Source organism: Barbus barbus (genome assembly GCF_936440315.1).
Source record: "Barbus barbus genome assembly, chromosome: 15".
NCBI classification, from domain to species: Eukaryota; Metazoa; Chordata; class Actinopteri; order Cypriniformes; family Cyprinidae; genus Barbus; species Barbus barbus.
The window spans coordinates 11,775,568-11,795,603 of record NC_136743.1 but is presented as its reverse complement, the minus strand read 5'-3'; the positions used below and the strand labels follow the sequence as shown (position 1 = coordinate 11,795,603).

At 36.9% G+C, this 20,036-nt stretch overlaps 1 protein-coding gene across 1 annotated transcript in view; it reads right to left on the bottom strand.

Annotated features, from left to right (window-relative positions):
* Positions 1-20,036, bottom strand: part of LOC306881934 (pappalysin-2-like) — a 66,102-nt gene that overhangs the window by 9,274 nt on the left and 36,792 nt on the right. The window contains exons 9-21 of the mRNA XM_079436307.1: positions 19,501-19,629; positions 19,236-19,321; positions 16,281-16,474; positions 16,050-16,163; positions 12,465-12,600; positions 12,205-12,379; positions 11,228-11,390; positions 10,087-10,264; positions 7,458-7,671; positions 4,477-4,645; positions 4,258-4,390; positions 3,794-3,903; positions 2,134-2,205 (exon numbers count right to left, since the gene is read on the bottom strand). Of these exons, the coding sequence (XP_079292433.1) occupies positions 2,134-2,205; positions 3,794-3,903; positions 4,258-4,390; positions 4,477-4,645; positions 7,458-7,671; positions 10,087-10,264; positions 11,228-11,390; positions 12,205-12,379; positions 12,465-12,600; positions 16,050-16,163; positions 16,281-16,474; positions 19,236-19,321; positions 19,501-19,629 (1,873 nt within the window). The remainder of the gene's footprint in view (positions 1-2,133; positions 2,206-3,793; positions 3,904-4,257; positions 4,391-4,476; positions 4,646-7,457; positions 7,672-10,086; positions 10,265-11,227; positions 11,391-12,204; positions 12,380-12,464; positions 12,601-16,049; positions 16,164-16,280; positions 16,475-19,235; positions 19,322-19,500; positions 19,630-20,036) is intronic.

The window sequence follows — 20,036 nt, the reverse complement described above, 5'->3', positions numbered from 1 at the left end:
CGGCCCAGTTAATAGATGAACATGGAGTTCTGACTACAGAGATAGTGAAGAGCAAAACAGGTTTCCCCATCTGCGCATGAAGCTCCATGACACAGTAACTGGAACGTGAAACTAAAAAATCAACACCGTCATCATTTATCACTGATTATGGTGCTCCCTGATTCTCCTGGACCACCTCGACGCTCTGCTGGTGGTTATCTGTAAAACTGCTCTTTTCTCTTCTAGATCTGGCAGCAGGCAAATGTGAACTCTTGACCTTGGTTTTGCATCTAAAATATTGCTGGCGTACACATCAGTATTATAAATACAATTCTTTCATCTTTTATGCACTGTTTAAAGTAGATTTTTATTATATATATATATATATATATATATATATATATATATATAATTTATTAAATTTTCTTTAAAAAGATGTAGCATACACTGTAAAAAAATCCAATTAACAAAATGTTGGAAGGGCAAAAATATTTAAGATTAACTAATTTTATTGCTTGGGCTTAGTTGAGAAGACATATTATATTAAGTCTGCACAAATATATTTTAAAAACATTAAATGAATGGTTATTTTCAAATCCAGTCAACATTCAGAATGCTAAGTGTTGACTAAACTAATAAAAACAAATACAGCCGACACTGAGATCATTCTGCACGTGCCTTAGTGACTTCATGGGAGAAACAGCGCTGCCATTTTGTCAAGTTCACGCGTCAGGTAAGTTGCACTAAATAAATGTTATTTTTTTAGACTAAATTTAATGAGAAAATCATACAACAAGAAAAAAAAAAAAAAACATTGTCTTATATTCGGGTTAATACGGTAACTGATATTGATATTACTGACCCCAAACTTTTGAACAGTATTGTTTATAAGGAAAAATAATAATTAATACTGTATTGACCCGAATATAAGACTATGTTTTTTTTCGTGGAAATACATCTGAAAAAACGCGGTCGTCTTATATTCAGGGTCTAGACTTTGACAAGTCAATTATAACAATAGGTGGCATCAAACATGCCTAAAACTAGTGTGCCATGAAATACGTAAAGTAATGTGTGTTGTAAAGATCGCGAGTGAAAACAAAAGAAAAAGAAAAGCTTACAGCATCATGAGTCGTAACGGTCATGTTAGCCTGATGGAACCAAACTTCCTCTTTAAGTCATTTTAAAACATATGACAGTACCCAGATTTGAAGACTACAATAAGATTTCACTTCTACTATTTATAAACTTTTGGTATAGGCTACTATGAGATGGATAGATGAACATGGATAAATGTTATATAATTCAGATGGGCAACCTGTTATTTTTATGGTATATCAAAAAGTGTATATTTTAAAATGTAATTGTTGGCACATTTTACCAGTATTTACCATACTTTCAAAACAAAAATTTAAATAATTTAATAAATATTTGTTTTGCTTTTCTCAGTAAAACACAAGATTTGGTTTTCAAAAAGTATTTTTCCAAAAGGTTCATCTGGAAAAAGGGGGGTTGTCTTATAATCAGGGTCGTTTTATATTTGGGTCAATACGGTATATAAAATATTTGAATATTTAAAAAAAAAAAAAAAAAAAAAATGTATCCCAAGTCTAACACTTCATTCATTTGAATGACATACTGTACTCGACACCTCTCCACCCTTTCACATTTTTAAGATATATCCATCTCCTGACATCACTGACGGAGCTAAAATCCAGACAGAAATACAATAAACACTCAACTGTTCATTTCAACACTATTTTCACTTCTACGATTCAAATGTTTATCATGTGACTTAAGAAACCTTGAAATACAGTGATCAAATCTTTTGGACTACTTTTAGGGTGCTTGTATTGTTTGTCTGTTCTAATCTTTTTGACATTTTTGGTCAACATAAACCGTTGTGCTATGGAAAAGAGCTGCATGAACATCCGTAAGAACTGAAAGATACTGAATAAATAGTGAAAAAAAAGAAAAGCATATGGTTTTGTAATGACATGAGGGTGACAGGATGATCTAGAATTTAGAAAGAATCTAGAATTATTTCCATCTTGCACAAAATCTCGTTAGCTTTGAGGGACTGTTTTGACTCTTGTGTGATGTTGTACTTCATCTTTAATCAGAAAGACTTCACGTCATATCATTAACACTCACCTCACAGGATTGAACGCAGTGGATATTTGCTGGATTCGGATGCCACTTCAACATGCCAGTACAGACAATACTCTTTCAAAGGAAGAGAAATAGAGGAACACAAGAGGGAAGGGAAAGGAGACAGTCAATTACTGCATTGTAATGATGACAACATTAAACAAAAAAGCTGACTTGTTACTATTGATTAAGTTTTTGTAACAAATCTTATTGAGAGGAAATCTGAAAACGAGGTTTCTATTTATATCTATTTTTATTTAGAATTTTCCAGAAATCTAATAACATCTAACTTAATTTTAAAAGACAAAAAGGAGACATGGTGCCTAAAGATAATACAGCAAATTAATATCCAATAACTATGACATATAATAAGGGTTACTCTTTTCCTCCTGTCCTTTCAAATTGAACAAATTTTTAACTGATTTGACATTTTCTCAGAATTGGAAAGCTGACCTGTTTCTAAAGCAGAATTTCTGGAAAGAAATTTGCTTATCTCTTATTCATCTCCCTCCTACTGTGACCTTTCCTCCATCATTCTTACCCAATCTGCAATACTTTGGACAACATTCCTGGAAAGCAGGCTGTTCTTAGGGGTGCTGATGTATCATTATAAACAATGGGAGTCCGACACCTTCAGAGATTCAAGATTACATGCTTGACGTGTGGCATTTTAAGCGTCTCTTATAAAAACATCACACTGTAATCATTACTCTTACGAGCTGATATGACAGTGAGAGACAGAATCAACACATCCGCAGAGAGGTGAGTGGAAGAATGGTTTTGGAGAGAGAATCAAGGAAACCCAATCCAACTTATCACTCTGATGTGCCAATAATGCGATTCCAATTTTGCATCCAAAGCCTAGAGCCAAATAAGGTCCCCCCAAACAAAAATCAGAAAATTGAGTGCTTTTACATTTACAATTTCACAGATGTCAAACACACCGCATGTCATGATGTGGGGAACAGGAAAAAAACACATTTTATTTCAGTCTAAGAAAATCACTCCAAAAGGCATTTTTGAGGGTCAGTCTTGACTACATTTACAAGGCAACTTGCAAAAACCTTTTGTGCGTGGGTTAAATTAATGGACAAGGACAACCTGGTCCCTTAAAAAGACATTTATCTTTTATTGCCATGTCAGCTCTTACATCATTACAATAAATACTACGTAAGATCTTTATATAAGAACAATACAGTAACACTTTATATTGTTCAATCTGTTAATATTAGTGGTCACACTTTATTTTAAGGCCCAATTCTCATCAAACCATTAACTACGACCTTGGTAATAAATGTATTAGTATGTACAAATTAACACTGAAGGAATAGTTCAACCAAAATTTTAAATTTGCTGAAAATTTACTCTCCCTCTGGCCATCCAAGATGTAGATGAGTTGTTTCTTCAATGGGTGAAACAAATTGAGCATTACATCACTTTGCTCACCAGTAGATACTCAGCAGAAAATGAAGTAAATTAATAAATGCTGTAAAAATATTGTTGTTTAATAGTTTGTGGTTTCCAAAGTATTTCTAATAGTTTAATAGTAAATATTGAAAAAATGGAAAGTGCCTAAATTCTCAAACATGGAGTTTGGTTAAAGCACTAGAACAGCCAATGATATTAAATAACAATTTGTGGCAAACTGGCTCCACCACCTCACCTGAACCTTGCTGGGAAGCATCCAGTGCTCTACTGTATCAGCGCTGGAGCCATTGGCTAACACCACAGGGTCACTCAAGGCCACAATGCAACTTGGGTAACAGACTGCACCTGCCATGACACAAAGCAAGCTTTGCTTTAACCATCATTTGCATCTGTTGAATTTATTCATGTGAGCACATGAATAGCCAAGCTCCGGACTAGTCATCCATAGTTGAACAGCTTGGCAGGTTGGCACTCAAAAGTATCCTACTGCATGCAACTGGCTGTGGTCTTGTGGATAAATGCAGTGGCATAAATATACAGTCAAATAAAACAAAGTAGTAAGATGCATATATGTTCAGACAATGATTGACACAATAATTATTGCTTTGTTAGAAATCGACTGACTAGTTATTTCCATATTCAAAATGGGCAACTTTTATCTCATAACCAGTAAATTGTCTTGTCAGTTTAAATCCTCACCCAAGTCAAAGCCCTCCTCACAGCTGTATTCCACCAGGTTAAGGTCAAGAGGAGGCTGGCATGGTCCCTCTATCTTCTTACACATAGTGAAGTCCTCAGTCCATTTGCCATCTTTGGTGCATCGAATGCTGGACTGCAGCGATAAATTTAAATGAGTGTTTAATGACTGCAGAGTTTAGGAATACACAAATAGAGTTGGCCTACAAAGTGCTAAAATACCCTTTCTGTTGGATCGGAACACTGTAGAGTGCAGATGCTATCGAAGTCCGAATTGTTGGTGCAGGTGTACATGCCCTCAAACATGAGCGGGAGAGGAGGGCATGTGACAGGTGAACAGCTGCCCTCTTGCCACGTCCCACCCTCCAAACACTCCAACCTCAGAAACTTCCTGAGAAAAACAAGTCATTAGCATTAAGAAGTGGTAAAACCATAGACATGTATAGATGGCCTGTTCGACCGCTCCAGGCACGTAGATGCGGCCGCCATCTTGGAACGGTCCACTTGACGTCAAGTTGACCACTACAATATGGCGGATGGCTTACGTATAGCGGCCCATAGAAACAGTCGCTAATAAGACATCTATGTATATATATATCTATGGGTAAAACAGTTTTACACACATACCTGTACAAAGTCATTACTGCATTTCAGTGCATTTCAAAATCTAGTAAGCTGACTCGCTAAGGCCTACACTACTAGATTTCTTAATGTTGTCAAAACAGTAAAAACTAACTCTAACCTATCCCTAAGTATTACTGCAATTTATATAACCAACACTCTCTCCACCCTCAATACCATGACTGAGGTGAGACCCTTGAGCAAGGCACTGAACCCCCAACTGCTCCCCGGGCGCCGCATCATTGGCTGCCCACTGCTCCGGGTGTATGTTCACTACTGTGTGTACACTTGAATGGGTTAAATGCAGAGCGTAAATTCCAAGTATGGGTCACGATACTTGGCCACACACAACTTCCCTTTCCTAGATAGATAGATAGATAGATAGATAGATAGATAGACAGATAGATAGATAGATAGATAGATAGATAGATAGATAGATAGATAGATAGATAGATAGATAGATAGATAGATAGATAGATAGATAGATAGATAGATAGATAGATAGATAGATAGATAGATAGATAGATAGATAGATAGATAGATGTACATATTGCATCCTTGCTGAATTAAAACATTAATTTAAAAAAATAATAAAAAAATCTTAGTAACTTCACATATACAGTGTACATGGCTATCTGTCTCTATAAAGAGCAACATAAATTGAACTATGTAATTTTAATTCTTTTAATTAAGGAATAAAAAACATAATTAAACAACAAATCGCCTTAGACGGGTGGAATAAAAAAAACATAATTAAACAATAATGGCTTTACAGGGTATACTACTTTTGTGGTTTACAATTAGAGAAACGCATAAAAAGTAGTGGTCGACCGATATTTTTTGACAGCCGATGCCAATGCCGATATCTTGGAAAGCAGGGTGGCCGATGGCTGATATATAGCCAATATAATTTTATTTAATGTTAATTAGGCTAATATTTAAGAAATTTGAAATCATTTGAAAATGGATTCAAAAATAAATGTGTAAAATAAACACACTTATACTTTAGATGCAAAAGTATTTTTTTCACAAATAAATAAATATTAATTAAATGAATAAAAATGTAATTAAAAAGGAAGTAAACACTGTAACTAACAGGGAGGGCACTCAGCATTCTGGGAAGTTTGTGTGCATTGGGAATCATATTGTTCAAATAAAGCCAAGGTAACAGTAATTTTACATACAGCACACAGTGAAAATGACATGAATATGACAGTGGGCAAATGCATAAAGCGCAGCACAGTTTGAAATAACGAATTTAAAGTTTGTTGATCGCGCATTTCCTCCTGTCTGACCGTCACACAGAGAACACGCAATCATGCAGGATACAAATGCACACTTCACAAGATCTCACAACTGGATTCTACTAAGTTTGCAAAGTTTGTGAAATTAAATGTCCATTAGTTATTCAAAGATTTGTTTAAATGCTATAAATGCGTATTTACTGAAAGCTGTCAGCAAATGAGAAAGTAGTATAATGTTTGCCTTTCTGTTACTAATAATATAAAAGCAATCGTTATAATAATTTTTTGTATACATTTTAATTCCTTTGTTTAACAGTTCTATCTGATTATTAGACAGACTTCTATCCGTATTAGACAGAGTGTGAACAATGACAGAAAGCATCATGAGAGCTGTGCACTCAGATGCTGCCGTTCTCAGCGCCGTCAAAATAAAAGTGTGGCACACCGTCAAAATAAAAGTCCCAAGTAGAACGTATCAGCCAAACAGAAAAACGTATCGGCCGATACTGATATTTGAAAAATGGCAAACATCGGCCGATATATCGGCCTTAGCGAAATAACGGTACTCCCTAGATTCGCTCACTAGATTTTTGAGACAGTTAATAAAATTGTTACATTAAACACTTGCTGAAATGTAATTGTAAGTTCACAATCTGCTTTTGGTCTGAATTTTTGCACAACATGAACGCAGCAATTACTACGTTTCTTGAATGACATTCTCCTCCAGCCACAGGGGATTTATTCACATCTAAGCCATGTGACAAACCATCTGGTACAACCAAATAGCCAATAAATCCTGAGGAAATAAATTGGGGTGTAGTGTTCATACGGAAGCACAGGCTAAAACTACCTTGATAATAGCATAAAACCTCTCTTTAGACCGTCATAAACCATTTGCTGAACCTTCATAATGAAATGCCTTTTAGAACAAACATGCCAATGGTCTTCATAAACAGGATCATTTAAATGGCTTTATGAGACATGCTGGCTATCGCTTCTGGTATTAATTCCCAATTAAAAGCAGTTAAAAAAAAAAACACTGAGGTATATTACCAGCCATTTTAATAACTCATAAAGACGAGGCAGGTGCAAACGCTAGTCCCCTCCGATGTGCTAAAATATGCTATAGCTTGATTGGATGGAATACCAAAACAACACGCCATCAAACCATTCATCAAAGTACACTGATGACTCCATTGTTGAAAGATATTTGGAAAGACATGGAGTAAGATTTTGATCTTATTAGAACCATGTGAGCACCCTACATGCTGGAAACATATATTATAAACAATAACCTATGCCTAGAAATGAGTTCAAACTATACAGACTGCAACTCACTTTCTTGGCTTCTTGTTGAGCGTGCCAGTGATGTAATATCCCGGGTTGCATTTGTAGCGGCACATAGTGCCCACGTCATGCCCGCCTCCATGACACTGAGGAACTAGCAGCGTGGCATTGGGTACGAAAGGTGGATCCGGACACTCAATTTTACAGTAAGCCTCTGGATATGACCATAGTCCATCCTCAAGACAAACCAATGTGTCACTTTCACCTGAAAAACAGATCCTGATAAGAAAACTGCATCCAAATGGAACAGAAATGCTGTCAGTATAAGTAGTTAAGGGTTGAGGGCTTTACAGAAGAAGGCAAGAGGTCTGTTAGTTCTACTATTTCTGAGTGTACACACCTTAAATCAATATTTTCAGGAAAAAAAATGCTTTAAATATATTTTTCAAGGTAAGGAGTATGTTTTTTTTCAAGGTAACCAGCTACCATGTTGATTCTATGACTTTTAGCATGAATTCAAATAATATGCAGTCAAGTAGTTTTGTTCAAATATTTTTAGACATTAAAAATAAAAAAATATATATATTTTCAATCAATCTTTTATTAAAGTTTTAATTAATGTATGTATTTATTTATTTATTCATTAATTATTTATTTATTATCAATAAGGATGGTTGTTTTACCCTGATATTTTTTATATTAAATTAATTACTTTACAATATTAAATTAATAACATTAAATTACATTTTTAATATTAATTACAAATTAATTGTAATACAGAGGTTAAAAACATGTTCAAAGAAGAAGAGCTGTATTCAAGTAATTTTGAGAATGAAAAGCATCATAATTTATAATAAATTCCTAATAAATAGGACAACAAATTTGTTTCACAACATAGACTGTATGTGCCATGTGATATAGGACTCTCTCATTGCACTAATATAGTAACATATCCCATTAGATTTTTGCTCTAAAGCAATTTTATTGGTCAATAAAATATAATGATTCCTTTAAGCTTTAAGGTGTCTGCCTACTTTGTAGCTGTGCTTAAATTTAGCTATACCAAAAATGCCTGCAAACTGCATTTTTCGAACATGCATTATTCCAACAAGTTCCAGCTTACGCCACTTCAAAAAAATAAAATAAAAAAGTCTCTCACTAAGTACATAAATCACTGTATTATGTTTGTGTGTTCCAATTAATGTCAAGTCATGAATAGATTTTAAAAACTCCCAAAGGAGCGCTACAGCCCATCACTTTACAGCACTACAGTACAAGAATCTTGCCATCAAGACCAATAAGCATAGCTACTCAGTGATGCAATGTCCTGGACCTTCTAGTGAAGCCACTGACCACAGACTGCACCGTTCCCTGCCAAAGAAAAAAATTGGACCGATCCATCAAAAGCCTGCATTTAAAACAAATAGTGAGAGTGTGAGGAGTGGCCCCTTCACCCCTGAGCCACCTTGCCATAGTTATCCAGAGGCATGAGGGCCAAGTGCCAGCCTGCTCTACGCTATCCTAAATGAGTGGCTCTCTGGGGGCTTCAGTAGTATGGGATGAAACGCCCTCTTGTTTTCGCTTGCTTGCTTGTTTCCTATCTCCACCTGTGTGTTGTTCTGCTGCAGCTCTATTTACACAGCCAGGAAAGAGGGCTGGGACCACAGCCAGACCAACACACGGTTCCTGAATGAGTGCAAGAACAACACTGACACACAACTGACTATATACTGTATATAAACACACATACATAAAAAGTCCAAATATTTAGCTTAGCACTGTAAAAAAAAACATGATTGATTGGAGTTCTCTAAACAACTGCACTTTGACTATCATTGCTGTTTCTTATTATCTGTGTCGTGTCCAGCTTTAAGTCACTATTTGCCTCAAAAAGCAGAAAACCTTCAACACAAACCATTAACACAACTCCAGCAAACGAATCAATAAAGTATTTATGTTGTATAATATAATATAATAGTGATATCCATGCAGTGTTTATGTTTTTGCAAGATTATTTCTGACTGTCCATGATGTAATGATAAAAGTAACACATAAGACAATTAAATAATTTTAAATTAAATCAATTTCATTTTTAAACAACAACAACTGATTAATAATAATAATTTCATTATTATCAGTTGTTTTAGTATTATTGAGATTCTATTATTGTTTTATTAATATTGTGAATTTGTTTTCATTTTTAATCTTAGTTAAAGTTTTAAAGTAAATTGTTAATATTTTTTTATTTTCATTTCAGTTTAAGTTTTAGTTATTTTAGTGCATAAAGGTAAACTAAATAGAAATGATAACTATACTTTATGGTTTTAGACTATCATTAAATAAAATTACAGTACAATTATTCAATTATTTTATGATAATACCTATTATTTGTTTGCAGTGATATTAATATGTTTGTTAGTGCTGGCGCAGTTAGCAGTTCTAAGTCAAATGACCTCAGGAATGGCAAAAAGCACAATTATTTGTTGGATTTTTTCCAGTGTACATACATGGGCAAACACACAAGAAGGGTTCGTATCACCCACAAATATACAGATATTGACTTAAAGTCTTATTATTTTAGAAAGGAAGCCCAAAGTCTCACAGAAACAGACACATGCACTGAATGTAAGGAATCCAGAAACCCTCAAGTCTCACACTGTAGCCCAGTTCCCGTCCTCACCTTGCAGGATCGCCGGGGCGTTACAGGAAAAGGTGCACTGCTTGCTGAATGTGGTGCCCCAGGGACACGAGAAGGAGGCAAAGTAGACGTGAGACTGAGGAGGTGGGCCACAGTCCACTGGCTGACAGCTCACCACACGGTCCCACACTCCATGCACACAAATCAGCTCTGCTTCCGTCTGAGGAGAGGAGAGGACAAAACAAACAGAAAGACAACCACTTATAATGTCATAGTTTCATAAGGCTCATTAGACAACATAACAGTATTTCACTTGACACAAATAAGACGTTGTATAAAATCAATGTGAATATTTTTCTTAGATAATTTGCTGAGAAATGTTTGAATTCACAGACTTTTGTATTTTGGTAAATGTGAGCACAATTCGAGACATCGAACATGTAAACATGATTTTAAGCATTTATGTTCTCCACAGTTACTGGAATATTCTGGTATTTTGCTAAATCTGAATAAACTAAGAGATGTGGGTTCCTGCTCTTGTCTTCTAGAATTACTGTAGATGCTCTTGCCCTTACACTGCATTTTAGTAATTCTCCACAATAATTTAATCAACTCTTTCACAATAACATACAGGAATGTGATGATTTTTGGAAAATGTACGTCACAAGACTTAGAAATGTAGACCTTTCTTTTTATGTTTGCAAAATGCTTCTCTCTCCAAAACAGTTGTGAAAAAGTCTAACTATTGAATAAACACTGTGTATATCTAATATCACCCTAAATTATCTTTGTTTGGACATGCGCACATGCTGTATAAATGCGCCTCCAGTTAAAATGGACTTTCTGAATAAGGTGTTTACATGACCGGATTAAGCCAATATTCCTAGAAATCTGAATAAAACGACTGGCATTAATCAAATTTTTTGGATCATGTAAATATGTTTACCTGAAGCACTAACTGGAAAATGACTAATTCAATTATTAGCGGAATATGAACATAGTCATTGTTGAGATCTATTCTCAGAAAAAAAAAATATCTTCATAAAAAGTCATTTGTTCTCATTTAATCTCACTGCTTTTTAGCAAAAACAAGATATCAAGGAGATGTATTTTTTTCTCTCTTAAAGGGATTATTGCAGAGAGAGAGAAAAAGAAACAGGTTGTTAACAATATTTGTACGCACTTGATGAGAAGCAAGGCCCTGGCCATGGAGAACGGTGAGCATATAGCCACGATGACAAGAAACAGAGCAGTGTTTGGGGTCTATGTCTGGATTACAGCGGATTGAAGCGTGTTCGACATTTAGAGGACTGCATGACTCAGTACTGCACAGCCTACGCACACATCTGAGTGAGAAAAACACATCAAGTTAATTATAATTTGTAGACATTGACAGACATCATATCCACCATCAAACAGGATGGAATAGTTTTTATTTGTATCTGTTACTCTGTGTAAGTATATGATGAATTTGTATTTTAATACACTACCATTCAAAAGTTTGGGATGAGTAATTTATAAATTTTATTTAATTTTTTTGAAAGCAATTATATTTTTATTCAGCTAGAACACATTAAATTGATTAAAACTGAGAGTAAAGACATTCATAATGTTACAAAATATTTATTTTTAAAGTAATTGCTCTTTTGAACTTTATGAAAGAATCTTGGGGGGGGGGGGCTAATGGTTTCCACAAAAATATTAAGCAGCACAAATGTTTTCAACATTGATAACAATCAGGGAAGTTTCTTGAGCACAAAGATCAGAATATTAGGGTGATTTCTCAAGAATAATGTGACACTAAAGACTGAAATAATGGCTGCAGAAAATTCAGCTTTATCATCACAGGAATAAATTACAAAAAAAAAAAAAAAAAAAACATTTATCAAACACATGCAGCTTTGGTGAGCATAAGAGACTCCTTTTAAAAAACGTAAAAACAAATTGTACAGATCCCTAACTTGCATTGTGTATATATATATATGTGTATATATATATATATATATATATATATATATATATATATATATATATATATATATAATATACAATGCAACTTATGCAAGCAATGTGTGTGTGTGTGTGCGTGTGTGTGTGTGTGTGTGTGTGTGTGTGTGTGTGTGTGCTTGTAAGTCGTGGGAGACCCCACCCTCAGCGCACCCGGTCAGGGCAAAGGCGCTGAAGTGACAAGATGTACGCAATGCAACCGCCAACACTGCCACTTGAGAAGAGGAGAAGTTGAGCTGCACTGCTGAAGTCTGGTAGAAGGGCACACTCAGGTTATGAGTCACATTCACCACTAGGGGGTTATACTGACATGACAGCTCGTACGAACCTGTGGACAAGCACACATAACGAAGTCACATAAAAATACAAAATTTACAATCTTTCACAATCAAATTAAGGATATTATGTGTTACCAAGATTGTGTTTTTTTCCGGTGGTGTCACACAGTTCAACGGTCACTGTTTTCCTGCATTTTTCGCCATGCCAACTACCATCATAGGCAAGGTAGATAATAACAGAGGCTGCTACACCCGGTCGCTGAAATCCTACCTGCACAAACAAAGTATCAGTATTATTGTCACAGATCGGTCAGGTTCACTCCCAATCACAACGCACTCCATCACCTGAGTAGTAACCACACGCACCTGCAAGTCATCATCTCCCTCATCAGCCAGCATTTATAAGCACACACCTCACTTCACTCGATGTCCGATCTCGTTCAGACATAGTGGACTCTCTCTATGATATCATACCGATACATTGAGACACCTACCTTGTTTACTTACCTGTTGTGTCTTCTCCAGAGTTACCTTCTGTCCCCAGCTCCAACGTCCTCTCCAGTCTCCATCGCATTGTGGATCATCTCCATACTCCTCATCCGAGGTGTGTGTGCTTACTTCCATCTCCGTCCCACGATCTCCTGCGAAACAAGAATCAAGGTTACAAGCTGCTTTAAGTCAAGAAACCCTTCATCACTCAGGATACTCACCTTTCATCTGCACCCGCACCCATTGCTGATAATAAACTCACCTGTTTTACCTTTATTCCTTTTTTCGAGGGTCATTCCGTGACAGAAGATCGGACCACCAAAGGAGTTAGCATCATGAGTGCACCCGACCCTTTCCAGGCCCTCAAGCGGGTTCTCACTCCACCACCAGTTCCACCATCACCCGTACCGCCGGACACCAGTAACATCATTCCTTCTCCTCCGATAATTTCCAGTCCCATGGCCAAACCAGCGCCCTTCTCTGTCTCGGCGGATTGCAATGCAACGGATTCCTCCTTCAATGCTCGCTGGTTCTCGAGATGCAACCATTGCGGCTCCAACTCGCAGCCTATGATGACTCTTGTGGTCTGGAAAGGTTTATACTATCCATCCAATGTGCCAATCGCATGCAATCTTGCTTTGAAGAACAGCAGCAATCTTCCTACACTCCACTCCTTCGCCGGCCAGACTCCATCAGCCTTCCAGAACCAGGTCAGGAACCCATGCAAATCGATAACACTCGACTGTCCTATTCAGAGCGGCAGAGACGGCTGACCCTTGGTTTGTCTACATTGTGGTTCCGGTGGGCATAGGATCGCTATATGCACAATCCATCCACCAAGTCCCGTGGTGAGTGTCATTAAGCCTGATATATTAAATATGCAGCCCCTCACCGCTATTGTGAACCTTACTGCTTCCGGTGTCTCCCTTGCAGAACAAGCCCTCCGGGTCAGCCGGTAATTTCATCTCCGGGAATCTCTGCCGCCAACTCAGGTTCTCGACCACCTCCACCAAAACCATCTACCAAGTCCAATCAGTAACCAGCAAACCACTCAGCCGAAGACAGGTGTGTCACCGCGTGGGACCTCTTCACTTGCGTGTAGGACAATTACACGAGGAAACGCTACATCTGCTGGTTCTGGAGGATTCCACTGCAGGTGTGACCGTAAGTCTCTCATCGGGATATCATCCTCAGTCAAACGGGCAGACGGAGAGGAAGATTCAGGAAGTCGGACAATGCCTGCGAACCTTCGGCCATGGCCACCAGGACTCTTGGAACCAGTTCCTAGGCTAGGCCGAGTACGCACAGAACTCGCTGCGTCAACCATCCACTGGACTCACTCCCTTCCAGTGCGTCCTCGGTTACCAGCCTCCCCTGATCAGGGGAACCGTCTGAGGTACCATCTGTCGATTACTGGCTCCGAGAGGGACTGGACACCATCAGCTGCAACGGGCAGTGCGCAGAACCAAGACGACAGCCGACCTTTGTAGGGCTACAACTCCCACTTACCAGCCGGGTCAGAAGGTCTGGCTGTCCTCCCGGGACATCAGGATGCGCCTGCCCTGCAAGAAACTTAGTCCCAGATACGTTGGTCCCTTTAACATCACAAAGCAGATCAACCCCATCTCACATCAACTCCAACTCCCCTCGTATTACAAGATTAATCCTTCCTTCCATGTCTCACTACTCAAACCATATCACCCTCCTGTTTCTCTTTACGCAGAGCCTGGCCCGACAGTGGAACCCCCTCTCCCGTTAATCCAGGAGGAAGGTGCCATCTACACGGTCCATGAGATTCTGGACTCCCGGCGCCGTGGTGGTCTCTTAGAGTATCTTGTGGACTGGGAAGTTTATGGTCCAGAGGAGCGGTCATGGGTCCCCAGAAATGACACTCTCGATCCCAAATTACTGGATAACTTTCACATTGAGATGCCTACCTTTTGTTTACTTACCTGTTGTGTCTTCTCCAGAGTTACCTTCTGCTCCTAGCTCCAACGTCCTCTCCAGTCTCCATCGCATTGTGGATGATCTCCATACTCTCCATACTTCCATTTCCGCCCCACGATCTCCTGCGAAACAAGAATCAAGGTTACAAGCTTCAAGTCAAGAAACCCTTCATAACTCAGGATACTCACCGTTCATCTGCACCCGCACCCATGGCTGATAATAAACTCACCTGTTTTACCTTTTATTCCGTTGTCCGAGGGTCATTCCGTGACAATTATTAGTAATTAATATATGGCTCCTTAGCTAACATAATTTATGAACAGTGTGAGTGGGATGTATGTGCCATACATGTATGTGTATGTGCCAGTGTGATGGCATGTATGTGCCATAAATATAGAATAAATCTGAACATTATCATTCACAATTTGGGGTTGGTAAGATTTTTGGTAACACTTTAATATAGGGAGTAATTCTCACTATTAACTATTTGCTTATTAGCAAGCCTATTATTAACATATTGGCTGTTTTTTTTAGTACTTATAAAGCACATATTCAGCATGACCACATTCTACATCCTTAATCCTACCCAATAACTAAACTTAACAACTACCTTACTAACCATTAATAAGCAGCGAATTAAAGGCAATAGTCGTAGTTTGTTAATAGAGAGAATCGGGCCTTAAAATAAAGTGACCAGATTTTATTTATTTTTTTAGTTATTGAAAAGTATCTTACGCTCATCAAACCTGCATTTATTTGATCAAAAATGTGTGAAATGTTACAATTTAAAATTGTTTTTATTATCCTTCAGAAATCATTCTACTATGCTGATTTGGTGCTCAAGAAACTGTTTATTTTAGCAATGTTGAAAACAGTGGTGCTGCTTAATATTTAAGTGGAAACCTTTTCTTTGATGAATAGAAAGTTCAAAAGAACTGCATTATTTGAAATATAAATCTTTTGTAACATCAGAAGCCTTTACTGTCACTTTTCATTCATTTAATGCATCCTTGCTCAAAAGTATTAATTTCTTAAAATTGTACTGACCCCAAACTTAAACAGTGTACATAAACTGCTTAAATTTAATTATATTAATTTTATTTTACAAAACATTATTCAAATTTACTCAAGCATTTTTGAAAACCCAAAATGTGCATTATTCATTGACAAGTCTGTCAGCAAAGAGGGAAGCTAATACTTCTATCAAATAGCCCAATATAGATTGAATAATCTGTCAAATTCAAAGTCTTTACGTGTTTGTTCACTAGGCAAGTGTGTGTGTACCTTTAGCCAGACAGGCTGATCCTGAGTACAGTAACCGTTCAGCTGGGCAGTACAGGGGCTCCAGGCATCATGAGCCACTACTTCATTAATGTCAAAATACTGTGACTTGCACATCTGATGAGGATATAAAAAGAAAAGGATATTTCATATATGCATTTCAGTGGTTCATTTATGTTCATCAGTGAGGAAAATGATTCATAATGGCTAATGGATTCTAAACACTTTGTGTACCTGAGTGAGCACAGGCTCCCTGGTGACCTTTGAGGCAGGGCAGCTCTCGTCCTGATGTGAGCCCGAGGCGGTGGACGCCCACTGATCAGTGAAGCCCTGAGGAGTGAAAAAGCCACAGTCCTGGATGCTGGAACGTCTTTCGAACTCTTCACACACTCCGTCCCCTTCAAAAACATAGCACAGGCTCGGCCGACCTGAGAGAGACGGAAAAAGCAAGAGAGAGTGAGCACAAACTCATCATAAATAACCAATAATGACTCCACTGCCAAGATCTAATTGTGTTTTCATAGCAAGTCAGTGAGACTCGGCTTCACTTATGTGTGAATTGAAAATAAAAAGGAACGTGATTCCACTGGGACGATTAAATAAACAATCATACGAATATGTGGATGATGTCATGGCGTATGAATGAGTTATGACAGAAGTGCACGTGGGGCTACAAGGGGAATTAGCATGCCATTAAAACGAATTCGTTAGAGAGGGACACGTGTGAATGACATCAGAGTCTTGCATGAGCTCTTGTCTGAGAATGCTGAAAGGTAAGAGGAAGATGACTCATCGGCGGGAACAGCTTATCAAAGGCGAGGGGCTCTAAAGGGTTCTAACAACAAATGAAAAACACAAGCATTTGATTGGCCGTCTCTTCTGCAGAACAGCTGACCTAACCCACATGCCAATGCCAAAGGCTTTACTCCTAAGCTTTGTTGATCTTTGCTCCCCAAATACGCTCGTGGAGATAATATATGAGAGCTCCTAATGTGGCATTAGAGTAAATATCACAAAAAAGCCATTCCCGAATGCCCTAAATCCACAAAAATGTGGTTACAAGCTACTACGAAAACATTGGGAATTTCGAGGCATACGAGTCAGTCGCTGCTTCGTCTATGGTCATGTTTGAATTAGAGGCTTCTCATGCTTCACGCTCACAGAAAATGTAGCGCTTTCAGTCACGGAAACAACATTGACTAAATTGGAGAAGTATTTGCCTTTTTTTCTCCTAACATTTCCTGTGAGTCTTCCTGTACTGCATTTACTCTCACTCAGGTGCATTATGTAACAATGGTGTACAGTTAGATTGTTACGATTGTTAAGAAGATTCATTGCAGCTTACGAAATACTGTATGTGCAACACTTTGGACCATTTCCAATAGTGTGATGACATAAAACTTTGACAATATTGAATAAGATGATCTTGATTATATGAAATACCACTGGCTGTGTTACAGTAAATGACCTAAAATTCACAGTTTGGACTGGATACTTTGCAATCTGGATTGAATCTTTGAATGCATATGTATTGAGCAAATATTCAGACTGGATTGTCAGATATCACAGACTTTGCTGTCAAGGAAATTACTCATAATTCATTATGAGGATTTTTTTTTATTTTTTTTTCTGGTCAGCCTAGAAAAAAGAAAAAAAAAGCAACAGTAAGATCTGGTGATCCACAACTCAGCAACACAAGAGAACAACTATTTTGACTGTCAGTATACTGTTTTTTTAGAGTAAGTAGAATTTTTTTACTACATTATATATATTGCATTCTAACAGAATTAGGACTAAAAAACAACAATGTGTAAGTTACTCCAGAACATAATTATTTACACACAGATCAAAAGATTGGGGTCTGTAAGATTTTAATGCTTTTGAAAGAGGTCTCTCATGCTCACCAAGGATGTATTTACAAAAATACAGTAAAAACAGTAATACTGTTAAATATTATTATAATTTAATAATATATATGTAATTATATTAATGTACTAGAATGTTATATAACAATTCGATAATATTAATTTAATAGAAACTGTTTCTATTATACTAAATAAAAATAAATAAAAAAAAACATACAAATCTTAATATTTAATATTTAAAATTGCATCATCACGAAAATATTTTTATTAGCAAAGTTTCGGTCAATCGACCAACCATATATGCTCTTTCGAGTTTATATTGCACTTTCATCCCACATAACTACAAATAATTTTTAACAAATTTTAAAATGTAATTTATTTCTGTGAAGGCAAAGCTGAATTTTCAGCAGCCATTACTCCATTCTTCAGTGTCACATGGTCCTTCTGAAATCATTCTAATATACTGATTTGCTGCTCAATAAACATTTATTCTTATTATTTACTGTATGTTGAAAACACTTGTGCTGTTTAATATTTTTGTGGAAACGATAGAAGAAATTAGGAATCTTTGATGAATGGAAATATAAAAAGAACTGTTTAAATGTAAAACAGCATTTAGTGTAAAAGACAAAAAAATGACTAATGAGAGCAATGAACTTAATATTTTGCAACATAATGAAAATCAATGATTATTATATGATGCCTTACATCAACAACAACAACAAATAAAGGTGTTGTAAACAACAAAAGTAATGTTCATTAAGAATTTACGCATTTTAAATGTATGCATGCATTTTGCAACCTAACATGCAACAAATTAATTTTTTCATGCAACCTTTTTTTATTTGTACATTTTCCAATCTGCAGATTACAGAGGATGATTTAAACATGTTAAATTTGAACTCCAGAGTAATGTTGTCTGTATCTGATGACAAATATCGTCTTGTGTTATGAGAGTGGAATCAGGAAATTGTCACTGTCTGTTGCATTTTATTCATAATGCAGTTTCAGAAAGAATACTTCAGGTATATGAATTATTAGGAGCTTTTGTATTTTTGTATTTTTGAATAAGACGACCTCCACATCTCCTTCAATATCACTATGAGAGAAAAACAGTAGCAGAGGAATCTGAATCTACAGGAGACATAGCAATATTATATTGTTTTGGTTTGCTTTGTTTTGTTTTGAGAGCCGGTTATGATTATTACCCGGGTTTATTGTCCTGTGTGGAAGTTTTCTGGCGCTTCTGTTGTGGTGTTTACAATCTTAGGGCCAGAGTTCTCAGTGGGCAGTGAGAGTATTTGTTTTTTTGAGTGTGACTCACCATGACACTTGAAACCTGGTTCAACTTGGCATTTTTTTGAGCAGCCGTCTCCATCTAAGAGATTCCCGTCATCACAATCCTCAGTCCTGTGGGGGAGAGAGAGCGATGCCAAGGGTCATAGTTATGAAATATGTGGAAGGTCTTTGGCTATGCGTCAAAACACAAAAGACTCAAACAAATACTCAAAAATATGAAAGATTCTTTAAAAATGACTAAAGCACATAACATGCAAAGCCTCTGACGGACCCTATAAGTTTATACTGACCCCTGTAGTGTGCCATCACCACAGAAATGTTCTCCATGAGTGTAAACCAGGCCTGGGGAAAGTTCACTGAAAAAACCGTATGATTCCACCTGGATCCTGTACAAGTACTGAATGTCCCTCTGCACATCACTAAACACACAAACACATTCAGGACAAAATCTACATAGTTAAGCAATAAGCAAGCAGTGAGAGAATGAATGAATGAATGATGGTGGGGATTGTTTGATGACTCTTTCTGCAGGTTATAATCGAATCATTCACTCAAAAACAATGATTCATCCAGGAGTGAATTGTGACCATCTTTATGAGCGAGATACTGGATTATAAATTTTTTTTCCAACTGTAATCAGGTATATTACATATTATTATTTTGACTGTCAATATAGTTGAGGAAGCAATATTTCGGATAGAGGAATCAACAGTTTGAAGTAAAAAAAAAAAAAAACAGTTTGAAGTTAAAAACATGTTGATGGATTTTTCAAACATGCTTTTTTTCACTTCACAGGACTAGATTAGAGTGTTTTACTTATAGATTA